The 20127-nt window shown below is 42.8% G+C and overlaps 1 protein-coding gene across 6 annotated transcripts in view; it reads left to right on the top strand.

The window, feature by feature from the left end:
- Nucleotides 1-9388: 9388 nt before the first annotated feature.
- Nucleotides 9389-20127, top strand: part of LOC147417734 (uncharacterized) — a 239607-nt gene continuing 228868 nt past the window's right edge. For all 6 annotated transcript variants that reach the window (XM_086506703.1, XM_086506705.1, XM_086506704.1 and 3 more), the window contains exon 1: nt 9389-9801. In XM_086506703.1, coding sequence (XP_086362829.1) covers nt 9565-9801 — 237 coding nt within the window. In that variant the 5' untranslated portion in view covers nt 9389-9564. The remainder of the gene's footprint in view (nt 9802-20127) is intronic.

Raw genomic sequence — 20127 nt, 5'->3', positions numbered from 1 at the left:
TCATCTCAAATGCTCTTCCACCTCAACGAACGAGCTTCAACTCAATAGCTTCTGAGGACGGAATCTACATCAGGAAGGGGGGGCATGTTAACCCTCACGCACATTTCTATCAGCTACAACGGGCGCTGTATTATTTATTTGGTATAGTCAGGTACCGGGCTTGTCAGTCCAATAGAAAAAGGGTAAGAGTGATCGCCGATGAGAGGTGCATTCTAACCGGAACATTCAAGAGATTAGTTGGCTAAGCATGGGCGCCCAGTGTGAATGGGGCGAGCTCATATAAAAGTCAACTAAACCTAAAATTCACTTATTCTTTCATTTGTGCAATTGAAGAGTGCTCTTGCTCCATCTCCATCATCTTCTTCTTCACCTCTTTGTGTGTGTGTATGCGAGAGAGAGAGAGAGAGAGAGAGAGAGAGAGAGAGAGAGAGAGAGAGAGAATGCGATCGAGCATTACAACGACGGCACGGAGGCGGCGAAGCGGTTGAGTGCGGTGCAGTGGCGGCTCCTTCTTCTTCGCTGCGAGGAATCCTCCACGATCGCAAGCGTAGAGCGGTGAGTGACACACCATCACCATCTTTGAGCTTACTACTTTAGGCTAGTTGCGTGCTTGGAGCCATTTGTGGCTCGCACATAGTGTATCGGCAGGTTCCTTGCATTGATACATGCGACAGACGGCACAGAAACGGATGGTCAAAGTGAGATAGCCAATCTTACGATTCTTGATCTACTAAAGACCTATGTTACAGAAGTAGATCAATGCTCACAATGGGAAAAATACTTCCCACTTGTAGAGTATGCGTATAATAATACTATCCATACTTCTATGGGAAAAGCGCCTTTTGAAATTATAGAGGGAAGACCTAAAAGTCCCTTGCTATTTAAAGTACATGGGAGGATCTTCATTGTCGATGAGTATAGCCGTGACTTGCAAGCATCTTTTCAAAAGATTAAAGAGGCTATATCCATCTCCCAACTAAGGAAAAAAGCTTGCAGAAAAGCACAGAAAGGCCTTAACGTTCAAAGAAAATGATTGGGTCTTACTTAAGTTTCCTAAGGCTCAATTGAGGCAAACGACGGACAAAAATCCCTACGGGACATCAAAAGTATTATGCTAAACTAGCAAAAAGATACTATGGTCCTTTTCAAATTTTGAAGCCAATCAATGAGGTGGCTTATCAACTCAAGTTGCCTAACCATTGGCTCATACACATTGCTTTTCATGTGAGCCTACTCAAGCCCTACAAAGGAGAGCCTCCAAATGAACCAATTATTGAAGAGTCAAGACCCTCCCGAAATCAAAGATCAAGAAGAGGTATTACAACCTGAAGCTATCCTTTGGCATGAAGACAAGGTACTACGACATGGTAAGATTATCCGACGGTATCTTATTAAGTTCAAAAATTATCGTTCTGAAGATGCTAGATGGATGCAAGGAATCCAACTTAAGGATAGTATGAACCTTGTCAATGCTTACAATGCTACATTAGATTAAGCAAATCTACATGTTTCTTTTAAATGATCAATGTTTTTGTCTTATAAGACTAATTATCTCTTTATTGTGCACAAATTTAAGTAGTATGCATACTAAGAATCATGTTTGGGATGACGACGTCTCTCAAACACCATGTAGAATTTGTCACTCTACTTGGGAGGATGAAATGGATTAAAGATCAGACATGCTTGCGGCAGCTATGTCTCTCAAGCACCAAATGGATTAGTCATTCATCTTGGAATGATGTCGTAGGGTAAAAAGGGATCCTCTACCCGCTAAGACAAATTGATTAATGACTATGGCTTTATCTCTTTTACCTATGATTTTAAGAGAGAGGTAATGTCATTAAATCTAATATCTAACCAACCCAAATGATTTTCTCATATTAAACTGATCATTTAATGTGGGACAATAAACGAGAACAAGGGTTAGAATATAGACATGTGCTTACGGATCTATCTCAACACGGGGCCAATGGTAAAGGGGCCAAATGAGGGATGGTCTGTCAAAGAGAAAGGTTAACTAATGGAGCTTAAAAGACCTTAGGGTTAGCTTCATTAAAGACCTCCAATGGTTAGCGTTAAAAGTCTTTTGGGCTGAGCTTGAGGTGGGAAGTCCACCTAAAGTGCTTGCCATGCTTGAGGACTAAGGTACTTGAGGTACTTGTCATACTTAATGAGGAAGGTGCTTGAGTAAAAAGAGACCCTACAAAGACTCTCCCTAAGCTTAACCTCATGGTGTGCTTGAATGCTATTGGTTGGGCTAAAGAGGGGTCCAATGAGCTTCTAGTTCCATCCGACAAATATCTAAATATTTTCAAACTCTCTCTCTCTCTCTCTCTCTCTCTCTAAGGGGTAAGGAGGACACTTGTCAAAAGACTACCCATGTACTTGACTGCATGTTGCATGTGATTGGCTAGGGGGAGAGGGGTCCAATGAACTTGAAGCATGTGGAAAAGCCACAACTCGCCCCAAGCAAGCAAGGGGGGTGCTAGGGGGATATACACCACACACACACACTCATTTTGTGGATCATTCTCACTTGGTGAAAGTTGAGGAACTCCACCTCCTTCTCCAAGCTTGTGAGAAGTGAGAGCCTACACCAACACTCTTGGCTATAGCTTCCAACATATAGGACATAGTGGTTCTCACAACCTGAGTGTTTTGGTTTTGGGAGAGCATGGGTTATAATCCCACTCCAATGCTTCTTTGAGAAGGACCCTTGACATATTTGCTTAACTATGGAATATTTTTTCTACTAATCAAAATGACACTACTCAATAGAAGTCTCAAACCTTTAGGAAGAGGCAACAACTTTTAAAGATGTCCAAGACAAAGATGAGTAGATAGGTAGAAGAAGAAATTGGTTTAAAAGTAGAGATAGAGAAAGAGTAAAACATGAAAAAACTCTTTGGTTGTAAGAACGTTCACTAAGGGAAAAATGCCATGTGTTTATAACATGATTTTCACATGAATCTCTGTGTGTGTGTGTGTGTGTGTGTGTGTGTGTGTGTGTGTGTGTGTGTGTGTTTGTTCGTTTTTGTTTTGTTTCTCAGAGTTTTTTACGTGTCGCACCCAATTAATGTTTTTAGAACAGCTTGCCAAGTTTAAAAAAAGGGCTTGCTAGAAATTGCTTGATAAAAAATGTTATTTGAATGGTTTCCTTGGTCTAAAAAATATTTCATGGGCAATCAAAACAATAGATAATCTGCTCATAAATGAATCATACCGGCTTCTAATTTTGTAACCTTTGTTTTGATCCACGTTTAGACTTAACAAGTGTTTTGGGTGTCAACTTTTGGAATGGTCTCGTGCAGTTCGGGTTTAGGCTCATAAATACTTCTAGTGGCCTAATGGTGCCTAGTGGTATCTTCTTTAATTTAGTATGTCTTCATATGCCCTGAAAGCTATTACACTTCTCACAAAACCATTGAATATGTTTCTACTATCACCACAATATGTATGGTACTAGCTTTCTATAAGCTACGTATGCTAGGAATGTCCACGAGATTCATCAGCATGAGGTTGTTTGATTATCTCAAGTCTAGCACTAATTGAGGCACATCTTGAGAATACCAAGGAATCCATGTTTTTAACATACCATTGATTCCCTATTTTTATCATACCATCAGTTACCTATCTTTACTTTAGTCCGACAATGCTAGTATATTTTAGCCTTTGCGATATTATTGCTTTCTTCTCATCTTTAGTTGTCTCTTATCACTAGGTTGGTAATGAAACACTTCTACATCCCTAGACATTTAAGATGACACTTTTATGTCATATTAAGTGAGCAACTTTCTAGAATTATTAAAGGAGATGGTGAATGAGTCTTAAATCGTTTTATCCGCAAGTCTTTCTCAAAAAGTGAAAAAACTTGCCTTTTTTTCTACGGATTTGACCTTTCACCTTACAGTTGCAAGAGCTTTTGTTGTGCGGTCACAAATGCCTATTCAACAACATGCTACCCAGTCCTATTTCTTCTAGACCTAGCCTCTTGCAACTTCAAAAAGTGAGTGTTTTTTTGTGTGTTTTTGTTCATTTTTTATAATCTTGGAGCTAAGTCCTTTTTAACAGTTTTTTTAAAGAACATTAAAGTATCCCAAAACTAAATCTATTAGTTTTCACTATGTTTCCCTTTTTAATGGATAGGGGATGTGTGTACGTGAATTTGTGACTGTTTTTTAGACATTTGCTACTACAAACTTATTAACAAAAATTCCCATTTTTATAACTTTTTAGCCTCTCAAATACAATTAGATGCATGTTTCTTTTTTATGTGGAGTTCATGTTTATGCACAATTTTTTTAGCTTAGCTAACAATTCAACTTGGGACTAGTTTTCATTTATATCAAAGTCAAGTTTTGAGATATGACTATCATCTCTTCAATGTAGATGATTTGGCCAACAAGGTTGTGAAAGTATATATCATTGTGGAATCCTGTTTCTTGATGCATGTAGTTTTAGTGTTTCATGATTGTGCTACAATTATCATAGTGTGACACTTTTTGATGCTCTTAACACTTTCTATGGTAATATATGAATGTAGGAATTCAACTTTTATTAACAAATTTTATCCTTGCAAACCAACTGACTACTTAGTAGAACATCAACAACCCGCAAGCCTTCTAGTCACTAGAGTGGTTGAAGGTCTAAGTAATGTTCTAGTGCCTTTTAGTGAGGAAGAACTTGATTGGAAAGCCTGGCACTGGCACAAAAAAAGGAACTTTGATCTACTACAAACAAGGGGAACATATATCAAACTTATCTCTAGAGAAGATTGGTTCTCCTCCTAACAAACAATGGAGGCTGATGTGGCCTGAGCCAAAATGGTCAGTTGTTACAGGTAGGATCCTCCATGGCCTAGCATAATGAAGGTCTTCTTATTGAAGGTGATTTGGGGGGATTACCAATTTGGGATCAAAGTTAAAGTTAGATAGACAGGCACAGACCTCTCCTCAAAATGTAAAGTGGCATTTTAAGATTCCCATCATCTGCCCAACCACTAGAGGTCTTGTGGCATGGACCTCTCCTTAGAATGTAAGTGCCATTTTAAGATTCCCTTCATCTATTCAAAGACTGCCCAACCACTAGAGGTCTTGTGTGTAAAATCTACAAATGGGTACCAAAGACTTGGAAGATCCCCTTTTTCAAGAATGATATGATTCTACGAGGAAAGGTTTTAAAAAACCAAGCCATCTCGTTAGTACTCAGATTGTCTACTTCTACTACCTCAAGCAAACTTGGAAATCAAGAACCTTTGAGTTTTCAAACAAACCCTGCGGCGACCAAATCTGAAGAAATAATGCAGGAAAACACGGAATGGATTATTTTTCTTGAAAAAAACAAGGACTTTGATGAGTGGAAGCAAACATTCTCTAACATTAGATACACATATAGTGTTAAGTATAGGCTGTCCATTTTTAGTATTGTAGATGAGCCATCCCTCACCCTCACAAATTCACACATTAGCAGGATTATTAGATATGATCTCATTCAGCTGGATACTAGGAGGACTTGGCTATCTCCGTCATATGAGTTGGGGACAAAGATGGATTTTAATGGAGACCATATCACATTAGACATTCATGTGTAAGTGAGGAGTGTATGCCAAGAGAAAATCCAAATACCACAATGAGATCCACCAGAGTAGCTCCTAATCGTGCACTCTTCACAAGAGATTCACTAATCGCATCATGCATACTGCCAGAATAAAAAAAGACCACAATACGTTGACCATTCACATGACCAAAACACTACATGAGAGACTCATCTAGATGATCATTAGAAACTTGGGGAACACATTAGTTCTTTGTACCACAAATGATGGGTTTATCTCATGTTCCAGGTATATGGACACCCACCTATCTCGCGGCATTACAATGTTTGTGGTCAGCTACGCACCTCATCTCACCAATTGGAGATATAGAATGGCCAATGCACAAGTATACCCCCAGAGGAGAGATAATGCAAGGTGTGCCAGAGAGAGCCAGTGACAAAGGATCATTATATCTGCCAATGCACAACATACTATGAGATCTACACACATTTTCATTGCTTATACAAAGAGGATCTTGCATCATGCACTACTATGATTAGAGGTGCCTAGGTCTCTTCTTGTTGGAGATTGGTAGAATCCGAGAGAATAACCTTAGGAGAAGAGGACCTACACATAGAGGATCCATGCAGTCAGATCACTACTTTTTACAGTGGGACTACTTGGGATGGCCCCTTAGAGGAGAGATTATTCTAGGTTTTTTTGAGAGAGCCAGATCCTCAAAGGAGCATTATATATGTCAATGCACAACATATATGCCATCTCTCCCCTTAGAGGAGAGATTATGCCAGGTTTTCTTGAGAGAGAAAGAGCCTCAAAGGAGCATTATATATGCCATCTCTCCCCTTAGAGGAGAGATTATGCCAGGTTTGCTTGAGAGAGAAAGAGCCTCAAAGGAGCTTTATATATTACAATGCACAACATACTATGAGATCCATGGGCATATTCATTGTTATACAGAGAGGGCTTTGGCCCCTTATCCAGAATTATGAATAACTATGATTCGGGGTGCCTAGCTCTCTTCTTGATGCAGATCCGTAGACTTAGAGAGACTACCCTTAGGAGTAGAGGACCTACACATGGAGGATCCATGCAAAGTTAGATGGCTCCCCAATGGAGAGATTATGCGAGGTCTTCCAGAGAGAGCCAAAGACAGAGGAGCATTATATCTCCCAATGCACAACATATTATGAGATCCATGGGCATTTTCCTTGCTTATACAAAGAGAACCACACACCATGGATTACTATGATTAGAGGTGCCTAGGTCTCTTCTTGCTGGAGATCCGTAGACTAAAAAATACTACCCTTAGGACTAGAGGACCTACACATAGAGGATCCATGCAGAGTCAGATCACTACTTTTTTCAATAGCGGGGCTACTCGAGATGGCCTACCACAAGTTACCTAGTCACACCCTCATTGGGGTATCCTTCTTGATTGACCCATGTAGCTTGGTCGCTCACGATGTTTGTGGATACAAAATCGGAGGCCACCGAGTATCATTGACCGGCGCGAGCATGCCTCTCTTGAGAGCTAACCATGGAGGACATTGAGGCCATACTACAGAGATCCATGAGAGAGCTCATGGAATGATCATCATTGTATACTCGGGGGGGGGGGGTGTTCACCGTTCAGTACCCCCCCCCCTATATATAACGTGTGTTCGCGGGGTATTAAAAAATCCCTCTTTTGACATGTCTGAACGAATAAAACGACCCCTTATTTTAGGATTTTTTTCCAAATTTGAATATAAACACCCCTTATTTTAATGTATCTCTGTTAAATTGCCTAAAAATTTTGCATTTTAAAACCCCTCCTTTTGAACTGACATTATACATTAACATGATTACATAGTGCACCCCCCCCCCCCCCCCCCCCAAGATTGTATACTTTCTCCAATGTGCACCTCATTATCCCACTTATGATTGTACCCCTCCCCATATGCTTTAAGTTGATGTATTTTGTGATGAGGATGTTGATATGATGAGGATGTGGGTTGAAATTACATACCTATGCACTCTAGGTAACCTCGTTTATTTTTATTTTAATGTTACCTAGACATTGTACTAGAGTCGTGCACATGGATGTAACCTTGTGGTCTCATAGGTCATTTTGGCCTCTTGAAGATGTTAATATAACAATTCTATTCATCTCTCTCTCTCTCTCTCTCTCTCTCTCTCTCTCTCTCTCTCTCTCTCTCTCTAACATGGATAAAACCTTTTGGTCTCATAGGTAATTTTGGCCTCTTGAAGATGTTAATATAACATTTCATATCATTTCTCTCTCTCTCTCTCTCTCTCTCTCTCTCTCTCTCTATGCTTGTGTGTGTGTGTGTTGGGCGGGGGGGGCTTACCTTAGGACAGTCTTCTTCTCTTCTTTATAATTTCTCTTGCGGATTTTTCAAGAATGTTTTTCCAAATTGCAGGTGTCACTTAAGCAACACCAAGCAATTTGCAAACGTCGCTACAAACGCTACAAAAATTGCATCGCTTAGGTGATGCTATTTGCAATGCCCCTAATGAAGATATTAGCGATGTTTTTATGCATTTAGTTGGGAAATTATGGGCCATCTCATAAGCGACAACAAACAACAAACACTACTTTTTAAAGTGTCACAAGAACAAAGTGCCCCTTGTAGTGAATTCTCATGATAGAAAATATGACAATATGGACATTCCCATGCCTTGGGTATTGAATAGTTGGCTTGAATAATTTAGCTACTGCTCTTAAGGAATCTTTTGAATTGAAGATCTCACATGAAGCCATGTGTTTTAGGATATACTTCTTAGCATATTGCTCTATCTGACTATCATGCATGAGTTAAGAGATGGTATTTGCTACATGCACAACAATATGATTCCCTTGTTGACATTGAAATTTCATTTTCCACCAATGATGGACTACATTACCCAGGAAAATTTTGTTGCACATAAATAGTACTACATATCTTTCACATGAGGCTTTTCAACAAATGATTGAATCTATTTTTCTGCCGATTTTTTCTCATGATGTGTTTTCTAATAATGGACACACTCATCCATTTCCAGAGGCTTCTAGAAACTTTGGTTTGGCTTGCATTATAAATGACTTTGACACACGATCTTTGAAATATTGGTCACCTTATGCCGAATTCCTCCACTTTTAAGCGACGATAGATTGCAAAATTGACAGTTTCATGGTTTCATTGTTTCCCAATACCCATAAACTATTGTATGCAAAATTATAGCCACCTCCTTGGATTGCTGGGCATTGCAATGCACTTGGAACATGCATAACAGAGATATATGGTGACAGGATGTCGTCTTGGCCATTTGACAAAAAGGGCATCCTTTAAAGGACTATATTTTTTTTATGGAGATGTCTTATTGGTGTTTTGCATGTTGCTAGCATTCTTCATTCTTGATAATTGCAAGTTTTTGCTATTTGCAATGTACATTTACACTCGAGACTGTTCCCCATTTATTTAGAACTAAGCCTCTCAGGATTTCTCTATCTCTTCACACTTGTTCTCTTGGTGAAATTTTTGATGAGAAGCATTTCCTGTTGTTTGATGATGTCTTTTCATCTTTATGCCGGTTTACACCTTTCTTCACGTGGGCCAGACTATGGATGTTGGGGACAATTTATAGGTATGGTAACCTTTGCATGTTTTATCAAGTGGTTGCAGAAGATTGCTTTGGCATCTCCATGAGTTCTCTAGGTCAATAAGCTCACTTCAAGTTTGACTTGATGACCTCTCATTTTGAATTGTGAGGTTTACTTTGATTGCTTTTAAGTTTCACACTTTCCATAGTATTCTTCATGATGTAGTATTCTTCATGTGTTGTATTTGGGGTTTTCGTCAACAGATCTTGTGTGTGTATCTTGCATGGCCACCTTCATTTGCCTCGCTACGTGTGAACCACAAAAGGCAGTTCTGTAGTTCTGTGTAGTCGAATCTTGTGTGTGTGTGTGTGTGTGTGTGTGTGTGTGTGTGAGAGAGAGAGAGAGAGAGAGAGAGAGAGAGAGAGAGATGGCGTCCGAGAAGGAGGCTAGCAATATAGAGATATATTTGCGCATGCGGCCCATATCAGGAACTCCCGCTCACTATGAAATTGACAGAGACGAAAGTATGGTGCAATGGCACGTCCCTCGTCAGATCGCTGCTGGCATGGCCAACCATCAGAAGGAGCGCTATGACTTCTTCTTCAATGACATCTTCGACACTGATGCCAAGCAGGATGCCGTCTTTGAGAAAGTTGCACGAAAGGTTTGCCCCTTACACACACACACACAGAGAGAGAGAGAGAGAGAGAGAGAGAGAGAGAGAGAGAGAGAGAGAGAGAGAATGCAGGTAGTTTTGATTGAGCTTTACAGAAGTGCGAAGAAGGCATTTCCCATGAGCAGCATGATGATAGGATATAAGGACAGATGCATCCTCATAAGATTATCTCCTTTTTTTTTTCTTTAGGTGGTGGGGCTAGAGTCTTTTACATATGATACTTATCATTTTTCATATTGGTTTAGCCCACTTTGCCTAATCCTTTGGTTATTCTATTTGAAATTCACACAAGCTTTTTTAAGGGTATAAGTGGTTCTTGATCTTTTGTGTCTCAAGGGAGACAAACTTTGCCTAATCCATACTCATGACTTGGAAATTCAAGGACGTGTGATATCCTTGAATCTCCAGTGGTACATCCTTTACTTGTGTATCCCACACCTTGACATCATGGCCGTTAAACATCACTACCTTGTAACGTTGGGAACTAGGAGTCTAGGGCAAATTGAGCCGTTTCACTAAACTTATAGTTAATCAAATTGTGCGAAGCACCGTTGTCCACCAGGATTTCTACTTTGTGACCTTGGATAAACCCATGCATGCACACCAACTCGTGTGGACCAAAGGTCGAATGCCACATGTTGGAGCAACATGTGATAGGAAAAGATTGCGTGCTTGTTTGGCTTCTTGCGTAAGCGGGGGTGGAGCTTCGAAGCTCTTCCCAAAGTGAGCAACTAAAGTCTCTACTAACTCCTGTAGGGAAGACTTCTACTCTCGGAGGGAAGTTTGACTCTTTTAAATTTTTGTCTTGAGATTGACGAGAATGTTGCAAATGCTTGAAGAACTGCTTGGAGGCACAACCTTTATCAACAAAAGTGTGTTGTCTTGCAGGAATCTTCCATTTAGCCAATTTTCTCTCATCATTATGTTGTATAATAGTGCGAGCTAAAAGTAATGTAGTGAGTTTAGCCTCAAAGTGGGAAAGAATTAGACATATGCATTGATCGTTGACATGTATCCCTTGCATGCTGAACATTGCCTCATAGCTAAGATATATAGTACTTTCCATAATCATTGACAACACATTGGACACGCATAACAAAGCGAAACCACGCAACATCCATATCAATATGCATCTGGGAGATCAAGGGCAGGATTATATTAGTGTAATAGGGAACGAGCGGAACGCAACCCAAACGTTTTGAAACGGCATTATGGACGAGTCCCACTCGAAGCCGGGAACGGGGGGAACGTGGGCGGGACGGGCAAAAGTAGGTACTTGGGGGCAGATTTGGGGCTGTTTGGTGGACATATTTGGGGCTGCTTGGGGGACATATTTGGGGCAGTTTGAGGGCAGGTTTATGGGCAGTTTTGGGGCTGTTTAGGAGTTGATTTGGGACCAAGCTGAATGGAGGCAATTCAAGCCTTACTTTAGTCGATCGTCCCGGCCCCGTTCCCGTTCTCACCCCCCTTCTCCTCCCCATTCCCGTCCGGTTTTGGACCCTCCCATTCTCGTTTCAGGTAACTGTGGATTATATCCATAATCATATTACGGAAAACTTCATGCATCAAATATGCTTTATTGATATGCAAAAGTTGTTTTTTGGCAAAGAAGCAACATTTGGAGAGGGGCCAAAACGTAAAGTCAGACATATGGGAGCATGATCTGAAAGACATAAGGTATAATCAATCCTCAAATCACTTACAAAGGCATCATACTGCTGCCTATGAAAGAGATACCAGCAATCAAGGCGAGCTCGGTAGGAGGATCAAACATTGTGCTGGAAAGTGATTCCTGAATCTCCATCATGTAAAAGCGGCCATAAGTCCAATTCATTACAAGAAAGCATTATATGATCCCATGCGTGACTTTTCACATGCAACATGTGTGACTGGGCAGTGGTATTGTTCGCATGATTTGGCGCATTGTTAAAATCTTCACTTAGAAATGCATTAGAACGCCAACAATACGAGGAGATATCTTGCACAATTGCTAGAGGTTGTGAAGGCATATACCCCTCCAAATTCAAAGACTTCCCCATTAACAATACATTTAACCACCATCCACCTACCATCTGGGTCATTGAAAGCAAGAGTTGGCCGTAACTTATGCCAAACAAGCATAAGCTATCCAATATCCCGTAAAATAAGATGTGATTATGCTCTTGAAGAACTACCACACCTATCTTACATGCATGTACCTAGTGCTAGGTTAGCCTCCACTGAAATGCACCTCAAAAAACTATGCATACTATGTGGTATATATAAAGGACAAAGGCACACGAGAATTAAGTGTTGGTGCCCATCGGCACACCTTCATCTGTTGAAGAAGCAACTATATGTAAGTCATGACATGGGTTAGAAGACATGGCCGCAAGGGCACCCGGCAAGGAAGCTGGTTCACCTATAACCGCTTCCTTATACGAGCGCTCCACCTTATCCCATGCCTCTGCTAGAGACTTATTGTCATTATAGGGAAGTTTCGTTTGAGATGCAGTCTTTAATGGGGACACATAATTATAGGAAGCAGCTGGAGATGGAACATTAATTGTCGTTTTTGGAACGATCCAGGCATCCTTCGTTGCATCCTTGTCTTTGCCTTTTCCAATTTCTTTTTCTTTTTCTTTTGATATTGTGGAATGAGGTGTTGTGGACATCAATGCCTGCTTCCCTTTCCCTTTATCCACAAAAGAAGGTGTTGCAGAAGTCAAAGCACCATTGTGTCTAAGTTTCGAATGGAGCTTTGGGAGAGGGGAAGGTTGTGGAGGCTGTATAGCTGAAGGAGGAGATTGGAGATGCGGCTCCGGACATTCTAATTACATATGACTAAATTTACCACAACAAAAATATGAGTTGGCAAATTTGCCCCATTTCAGCTTAAATTGTCGTTTCCCTACCAAGAAGTCACCTGAGTTGATCGTTATACCTGCTCACGTGGAGATGTTTGTGTCCCACAAGATGCAGAATCTATTGGTATTCGCATCTAACCTTGGATAAAAAATCACTTTCTCCAACTAGGCAGCCAGTAGCAGACGAAAGTGATGCATGGTAGGATCAAAACGTACGTACGGATCCATTCCGTACCATACAGACGTACTGTACGATCCGTATGGTACAGATCGATCCGTATAGAGCACTTTTTAATTTTAGTTTTTTGGAAGATAAGCATGGCTGAGAGTTTTTAATGCATTTTTGCTGAGTTCTGGGCGACCAAACCAGTTCTCATTTGAGCTTTGATATGCTTGTTCAATCATCAATGTCGTCCAAACTTTGAAGTCTCTTGCAATAGTTACACAGTATGTAGTTGTCTTGAAAAACATGTCTTTAATGTCTCTAAAAGTTGTTGCCCTCTCTTGTTTTTTATCAGAAAAGTCCTAGAAAGTTTGGTAAATTGAGTATTTTTTACAAGAGTACGTATTTTTATGTACATAAAACTTTTTCCTGTACGGAACAACGTACAGTACGTACATATACGCCACGTACAGTACGTTTTGAACCACCTTGTTAGATGCCACGTGCGGGGAAAATCCACCACCTTGACCCATAGGGGGCATTATGTTGACTGATAATCCTTGGTAAGAGCCCATGGCAATACATGTGTCATTTGCGTGTTAAAGAACAACGATGACAATTCAAGCAAGGCATCTCCGCCATAGTTACCCGGAATGGAGAATCGGAACGGAGAACGGGAACGGCAACAGGCATGAAATGCCATTCCCTGTTACAGATACTCACGTCCGAAACACGGAACGGGGATTTGGAATGGGAACGGGGAACGCGGACCTCAAAATGGCCATTCCCTGTAACTATGATCTTCGGCCTCACTGTCTGCCAACAAGACCTCTTAGAATCCTCGGGCCCCAAAACAAACTCCTCAAACCACTTGACGCTTAAGCAAGAAATCCACCCATTGTCCCACATCCCATGTGTAGGCATTTTGCCAGGGAAGAAGAGTATAACTGCATTTAGCGCATATTGGGCGACAGGGTCCAACAGAAATGAGGACTCCTTTCTCAGGTTCAGGACCCTCCCACGCCCTACAAGCATCCTCAAAATCCTCGTGCAAGCATTCCTTAATGAGAGACTATAGCATCAACCGATGAAGAGTTCATCGTTTTCGGTCGCTTGTAGATGCAGGGGTTATCTGTCATGTAATTGCAAAACCCTTGCTCCTGTTCAAGTGGCTGGTGGCTTCAACAAAACTTCCACCTGCACTCCTGCTGTTGTTTGCCTAGTTGCTGCTATTTGGGGCTCTGTTGCTCTCGTTGAGTGTCACAAACTGCTGATGTGTCAAGCCACTGAAGACTTGAGCCAACCTGCACATCTTGGCCGAGGGGCGTAAACCCTAGAAGCAATAGAAGAAGAAGAGGTTCTCACCAACTTGCAATTCCTCGTTGAAAGGGGCATGTTTCTGCGTGGAAGTGTAAAGCAAAGGGTTCCGACGTTTTATTGAGTTGAAGCAATAAAAAGAAATACCGAAAGGAGTGCTAGGGTTTGGGGCTAGTGCTTTCTTGGGGTGGAACTCCGCCACTCCACGTCTCGTGTGTCGTGTGTGTGTCGTGCGTGTAATAGGCTTGAACCTCCAAGCGAGAAATCAATAGAAACATACAAACAGAAACTTCAAAATCACTGAACTATATATATGTGCTGGGGTAAAGGCGATGTGCCTCACCTCGGGCTGGGCGCCTAGTGCCTGGCCGCCCACTGACTGACCACTCACACTAACCCTCATCTTATTCTTATGTACATATAGAGAATAAGGGGCTAGAGGGTATTGCCTCTGAGAGCTCCACCACATATTGTCTCCCTTGCACCTCACCCTCTCACGCTTGCACTCACCTCTCTCACACACACACTTCGCGCACCACGCGCGCACTCTACAACGGGTATTATAGGGTAGACATGGAGAGGGAGAGCATACATATGCAGTAGCAGAAGCTTTGCAGGAGCTTGACCATGGCGGGGAGGTCATAGAATTGGAGCAGAGATCGAAGAGCTTGCGACCCAGTTTGTAGAGGCTTGTAGGAGGAGTGTATTTTGAGCTCCTTGTGTCCACAGATCAGCCCATACACACCACACAACAGACAGGTTTGCAGAAACAATGCATTTTTGGGCTTGAAAATCACTTTTTTGGGCATAAATCCCTCGTACGGACGTAGATCTGTGCAACCCAGGACTCTTTTCTGGGGTTTTGGCACGTTCCGGACGCAATGGCGATGTCCATTTGACGTAATTCTGATCACAGAATTTTCTGCAGCAGCTGTGTGTATTTTGGATTTTTTCACAGGTACGTGTTTCGAAGTTTAAATCAGGGCTTCAGATCAGGGTGATGGAAAGCTTTGAAGAGCTGAATCTTCAGCCCATTTACAGTGAATAAATGCATATGTGAAAGTGTGGGGCTGATTTGGTGAGACTCGAGCCGTGTCACCAAGGTAGAGTGCAGGTGGTTTACTCTTCAGGCGATCCCTTGGCAGTCATGTGCTCTACGTTTTGAGCAGGTTGTGGATCTATTTTGCTCACAGGTTTTGCCCCATCATGCGGATTATGTGGCACAACTGTTGTGCACATGAATGATTGTGTGGTCAAAGATTCAGAGAGGCTTTGCTATGTATGGCATGTGCAGATACAGTTAGAGCTAGTTAGAGCTCATAGGTGACAAATTCACGTGCATACAAGTGTTGGGCACTTTGTCCAGAGAGCTAGTCATGCAGGAGTGAGCTCAATTGCCATATGTTTGGTAGGTGATGTATGCATGATGTGGATTGTATTTTATGGTTGAGTTTTGATGTGATTTTTATCAATTTGTGGGGAAACTCTGGCGGATTTTTCCCAGGTTCTTGCCATGTAGCCATGGAATTACATGTGTATCTGCAGTGTTGTTCTCTGATGCTTTAGTGGTCAAGTGTGACTCCCACATAGTGGTCGATTTATTCCCACTCAGACAGTGATTGAGTGTTTACTCTCACTTGGGCACAGGTTTTGTGCAGGTGAGCTACCCTCGATAGCTCAGACATCACAGGTTCACAAGTGTACAGGTTACTCGGACAGGTACAAATTGTCCATGAGCCACTCGTTCAGGTCTGAGCACTTTGCCATGGTTCTCGCCTATGTATGCCTTATGTGGATCAGTTGTTGACAGGTTTATACGCTTTGTTATCACAGATATGTTGTCTTGCCTCTATCGTGTATGGGTGAAAGCATGTTAACCTGTCGCGCTTTTTGTGCTAGTTAGCAGTTTCAAGTTAGCACATCTTCAAAAAGTTGGGCGTCCGGTAAATTTTTTACAAATAATATCAAAATTTGTCAGAGGTTGTACATTTGGATTCCTTATTTCAAGTGCTTTCTATTGATATATCATATGTCATAGATCTTGGAGATGTAGCTCAAGTTATTGTACTAGTTAGCATATGTCAAAATTGTGCTAGTTAGCATTGTCCGGGACATGAAAAAGCATGACAGGTTAACATGCTTTCACCCGTATACAAAGCGTTTTGGTCAATCGACTTGATTTTCAACAGCTATGCAGTGACAGACTTGCAATCTGATTATGTGTATAGCCTCGCTTGGTTTCACTTGAGTTGGTATACTTTCGTGTTGCCGTTTATGGCTGAGATTTGACTTGAGATTTTGCTCAATTTACAGGGGAAACTTTACCGGATTTTCTCCAGGTTCTCGCTATTATATTGACAGTGATCGAGTTCTACTCTCACTTTGACAGGTTCTTGTCAGTTTTGGATACACTTCCTTGTTCTCATATTCACTCTCGCAGGAGTGAGGTTTTTGGTATGCTCGTAGTGGTTACAGGTTTTCTTTGATTTTGCCTAATGTTCTCACATCGACGCATATTCCGAGTGTGAGTCTATAGCATACAGGTTATAGGTGTTCACTATTGAGCTATTGGTTTGTTTATGCTTGATTAGCGTGGTGGTCGAGTGATCTTCCACTTTTGACGCTTATGCATTGACATGATGTGTGACACACTTGAGTCTGCAGCGACGGCTCATGAGAGACGAAGGTCTCGATCTTCCCGACATATGCGATGTTGGTATTGTGGTCATACAGGGCACATTAGGCGCTGTTGTTTTAGACGCATGAAACAACAGCGGAGACAGAGGCGTGATGCACAGACAGTTACGACACAGACTAGAGAGACGACTACATATGCCAGTGATGGTGATGTCACATTTACATCTAGTCTCCACCCACGATACATGTCTGACAAAGATGACACGTTCTCCCGATTGCTGCCAGATGAGTCTGCAGCATTTCATGTCACACCATGCTGTGACTGGTTCAGAACATTTGCTAGTGGGAGTTATGGTCGTGTTCATTTGGCCGATGGTTCAGCGTATGACATAGAGGGTGCAAGAGATATATGTCTATTACTACCCAATGGTGCATCTTATACGCTTACACGTGCGCTATGTTCCTGGGATTGCACAGAGTTTGATCTCAGTGACATGTTTGAGACAGCGTGGCTATCAGGTACTGCTCCGAGAGCGGTCATTCCCGTTGCAGTTGGGTCGCCTAGTCATTGCTCGAGGAGCTAGGTCTTCTGTGGTTTACCCACTGCATGTTTCTGATGTACGAGACGGTAGAGTCCCAGTTACTACACTGACGTGTGATGAGCGAGAGACTAGGCGAGTCTCATTCGCGAGTGAGCTCCAGAGACAGAGCATTTAGTTGTGCAGGACATGTCAGTAGACTCTGCAGCAGCAGAGGTAGAGCGGGTTTGCTCTAGTGAGTCACAACAGGAGTTATCTCATTTTATGCACAGAGAGAAATGAAATGAAATAAAATGTTATATTGATGTCTTCAAAAGGCCAAAGTGACCTATGAGACTAGAAAGTTACAATGTGGTGGATCTGATATAGAGTTAGAGTAACAAGATGACAAAATGACAAAATAAAATACTATGGAATCCGAAACTGCTAGGTGTGAACTAAGCAGCTAGCTGGGATAGCTAGATCACAAGAGATCCAGCATCGATCGCTGGCGGATCTCATCAATCTCCTCCATGATCAGTAGTCTGACCGGGCGTCGTGCATGTCGGGCCAAAGTGATCCGAATCCTCTGGTGCAGCCTCCGTTGATGCTGTGTAATCCTCCGCAGTCGTGGGCGTCTGGATTATCCTAGCTCGGTCGCTTGGTCGATCAGTGTGCCTCTGGTGTGAGGCGACGAGCTTTGCTGTGGTAGTAGCTCCTCCGTGTGTCCAGTGGCAGCTCTAAAGAAGTCTGTGGTCTGTCTCTGAGACTGGCTAGCCTCTCCTCTCATCAAGCTCTCTCTGTCTGCACAGCTCGAGCAAAAACAAACCCAGGCATCTCTGATCCTCGTACCGCATGACTCTGAAGAGTGGTCCAAAGCCCTCTCTGAACAAGCAATGGAAGCGGCCTCGTATCTTGTAGTAGACGGGGCAGTGGCATGTGTAGTGTCTCAGGCTCGATGTCACACAGGAGGCATGTCCTGGCCTCTGTTGGTACTCCGCTGTATCTCCCAGTCTCGATCCGCAGCTGGTGTGAAGATGTGCGTATCTGGCCAATAGCACATCGTATCCCACGAGACAAGTGGGTGTCCATGTATCTGGGCCTCGTCACAAAAATGTCCTCCGTAAGCCGGAGAAGATGCTCTCTGTAGAAAGCCATCTTCGTGCCCAGCTCCTGTGCTGGCTGTATCCATCATCTCCTGGTGTCTAGCTGAGTGAGGTCCTTGCGGATGAGCCTGTTGATCTCGGAGTGTGTAAGAGTCAGAGAGGGTGCATCCAGTAAGTACTGGAAGGGAGGCAATCTGTCTATGCTGAACCCATGCGCCTGAAACCATGATGTCATCTCCCCATACCAGCATGCTGTATCTCCCTGCATGGCTAAATGTCGAGAGGACTCAAGTGCAAGGTGGGCATATCTGTCTCTGGGAAGTTCCCACATGCGGTGTATGAAGGAGACAGATCTGGTGAGTGCCTCAACCACTAGTGGGGGGGCAGCTAGCTCTGCTTGGACAATAGCACGTGGTACTGAAGCCTTAGCTCTAATGAGCCGCGAGATCATAGAGACGAGAGGCTTCTCCATGGCGGCCTGTTCTCCCGTGATGATCCAATGAAGGTCCCCAAATCTCAGCTCCATAAAGCAATGCAGAAGCCACCAAAGTGTCAAAGAGCCAGAGCTTTGTCCGAGGCTCCTGAAACTGAAGCTGTGAACACGTCCTTTCCAATCTACCCAATGCTGCATGGGCTCTGGTCAATCTAGTCTCTGTTGCCCTCCTCAATGAAAATGCTGGCCCACTAAAAACCACTCCAAGGTAAGTGTAAGCATCCGTATACTCCACTGTCTCCTGGCCGTATGTGAATGCAGGCGCTGACCTCCTGATCTAGTGTGGGGTGGTATTAAATACCATGACCTTGGTTTTACCAAGGTTGACGGACAAACCACTTTCGTGGGGAAACCTATGCAAAGCATCCAAGTGACGTTGCATCCCCTCCGGAGAGTCGGAGATCAACACAATATCATCAGCATATAACAATAGTGGAATCCATGGCCCTGCCAGCTGTGCACCTCTATCACCATCCCTCTCAATGTAGTCAAAAACCTCATCCACATACATATCAAATAGAGTAGGAGAGAGCGGGCAACCGTGATTCACCCCAATAGTTGAGTGAACCGGTGTGGATAGACCCTCTGAGGTGCGTACATGTCCCACTACTGACCTGTATAATGCCACGACCCCCCAAATGAGCTCTGTGGGTACTCCCATCTGCTGTAATTTGCGCATCAATCTAGCTCTGGGTACTGTGTCAAATGCTTTGCGGAAATCTACAAAGCTACAATAGATCTGTCTCCCATGTGATCTGCCCTCCTCAATGATGGCTCTGAGTGTCAAGATATGGTCAAGAGTAGAAAAACCCCTCCTGAACCCTGCCTGCCCGGCTGCGTGTATCCCCTCCCTCTCTGCCCATCTACTCAGCTGCTGCTGCTCAAGAATAGATGCGTACAACGGTGCCAATGTTTGTCCAATCATGATAGTGTGATAATTCCCAGGCTCCATAGAGTCTCCCGACTTGAAGATAGGTACAATAGTAGATATGCTCCAAGTATCAGGCAAGCCTCCGCACATGGCACGGTTAAACATTACTAGTAGATCTCTGGCATGCGTGAAATGCTCAACCACTAAGCCATCATGATCATATGCTCTCCCAGTCCTCATCCTGTTAATGCCAAGTGGCCTTCCTCACCATCTTAGCGGTGAAAAAAGCACATGTGTGTGGGCATGGATCGGGGTGGTCGGGAAGGGGGGGCTGCTCAGGAATTGTGTACAAAGATGATGCGT

This window comes from Adiantum capillus-veneris, chromosome 30 (genome assembly GCF_014529385.1).
Source record: "Adiantum capillus-veneris isolate H3 chromosome 30, ASM1452938v2, whole genome shotgun sequence".
NCBI lineage: Eukaryota > Viridiplantae > Streptophyta > Polypodiopsida > Polypodiales > Pteridaceae > Adiantum > Adiantum capillus-veneris.
The sequence above is the reverse complement of the archived record's forward strand: the minus strand, read 5'-3'. Positions and strand labels throughout refer to the sequence as shown.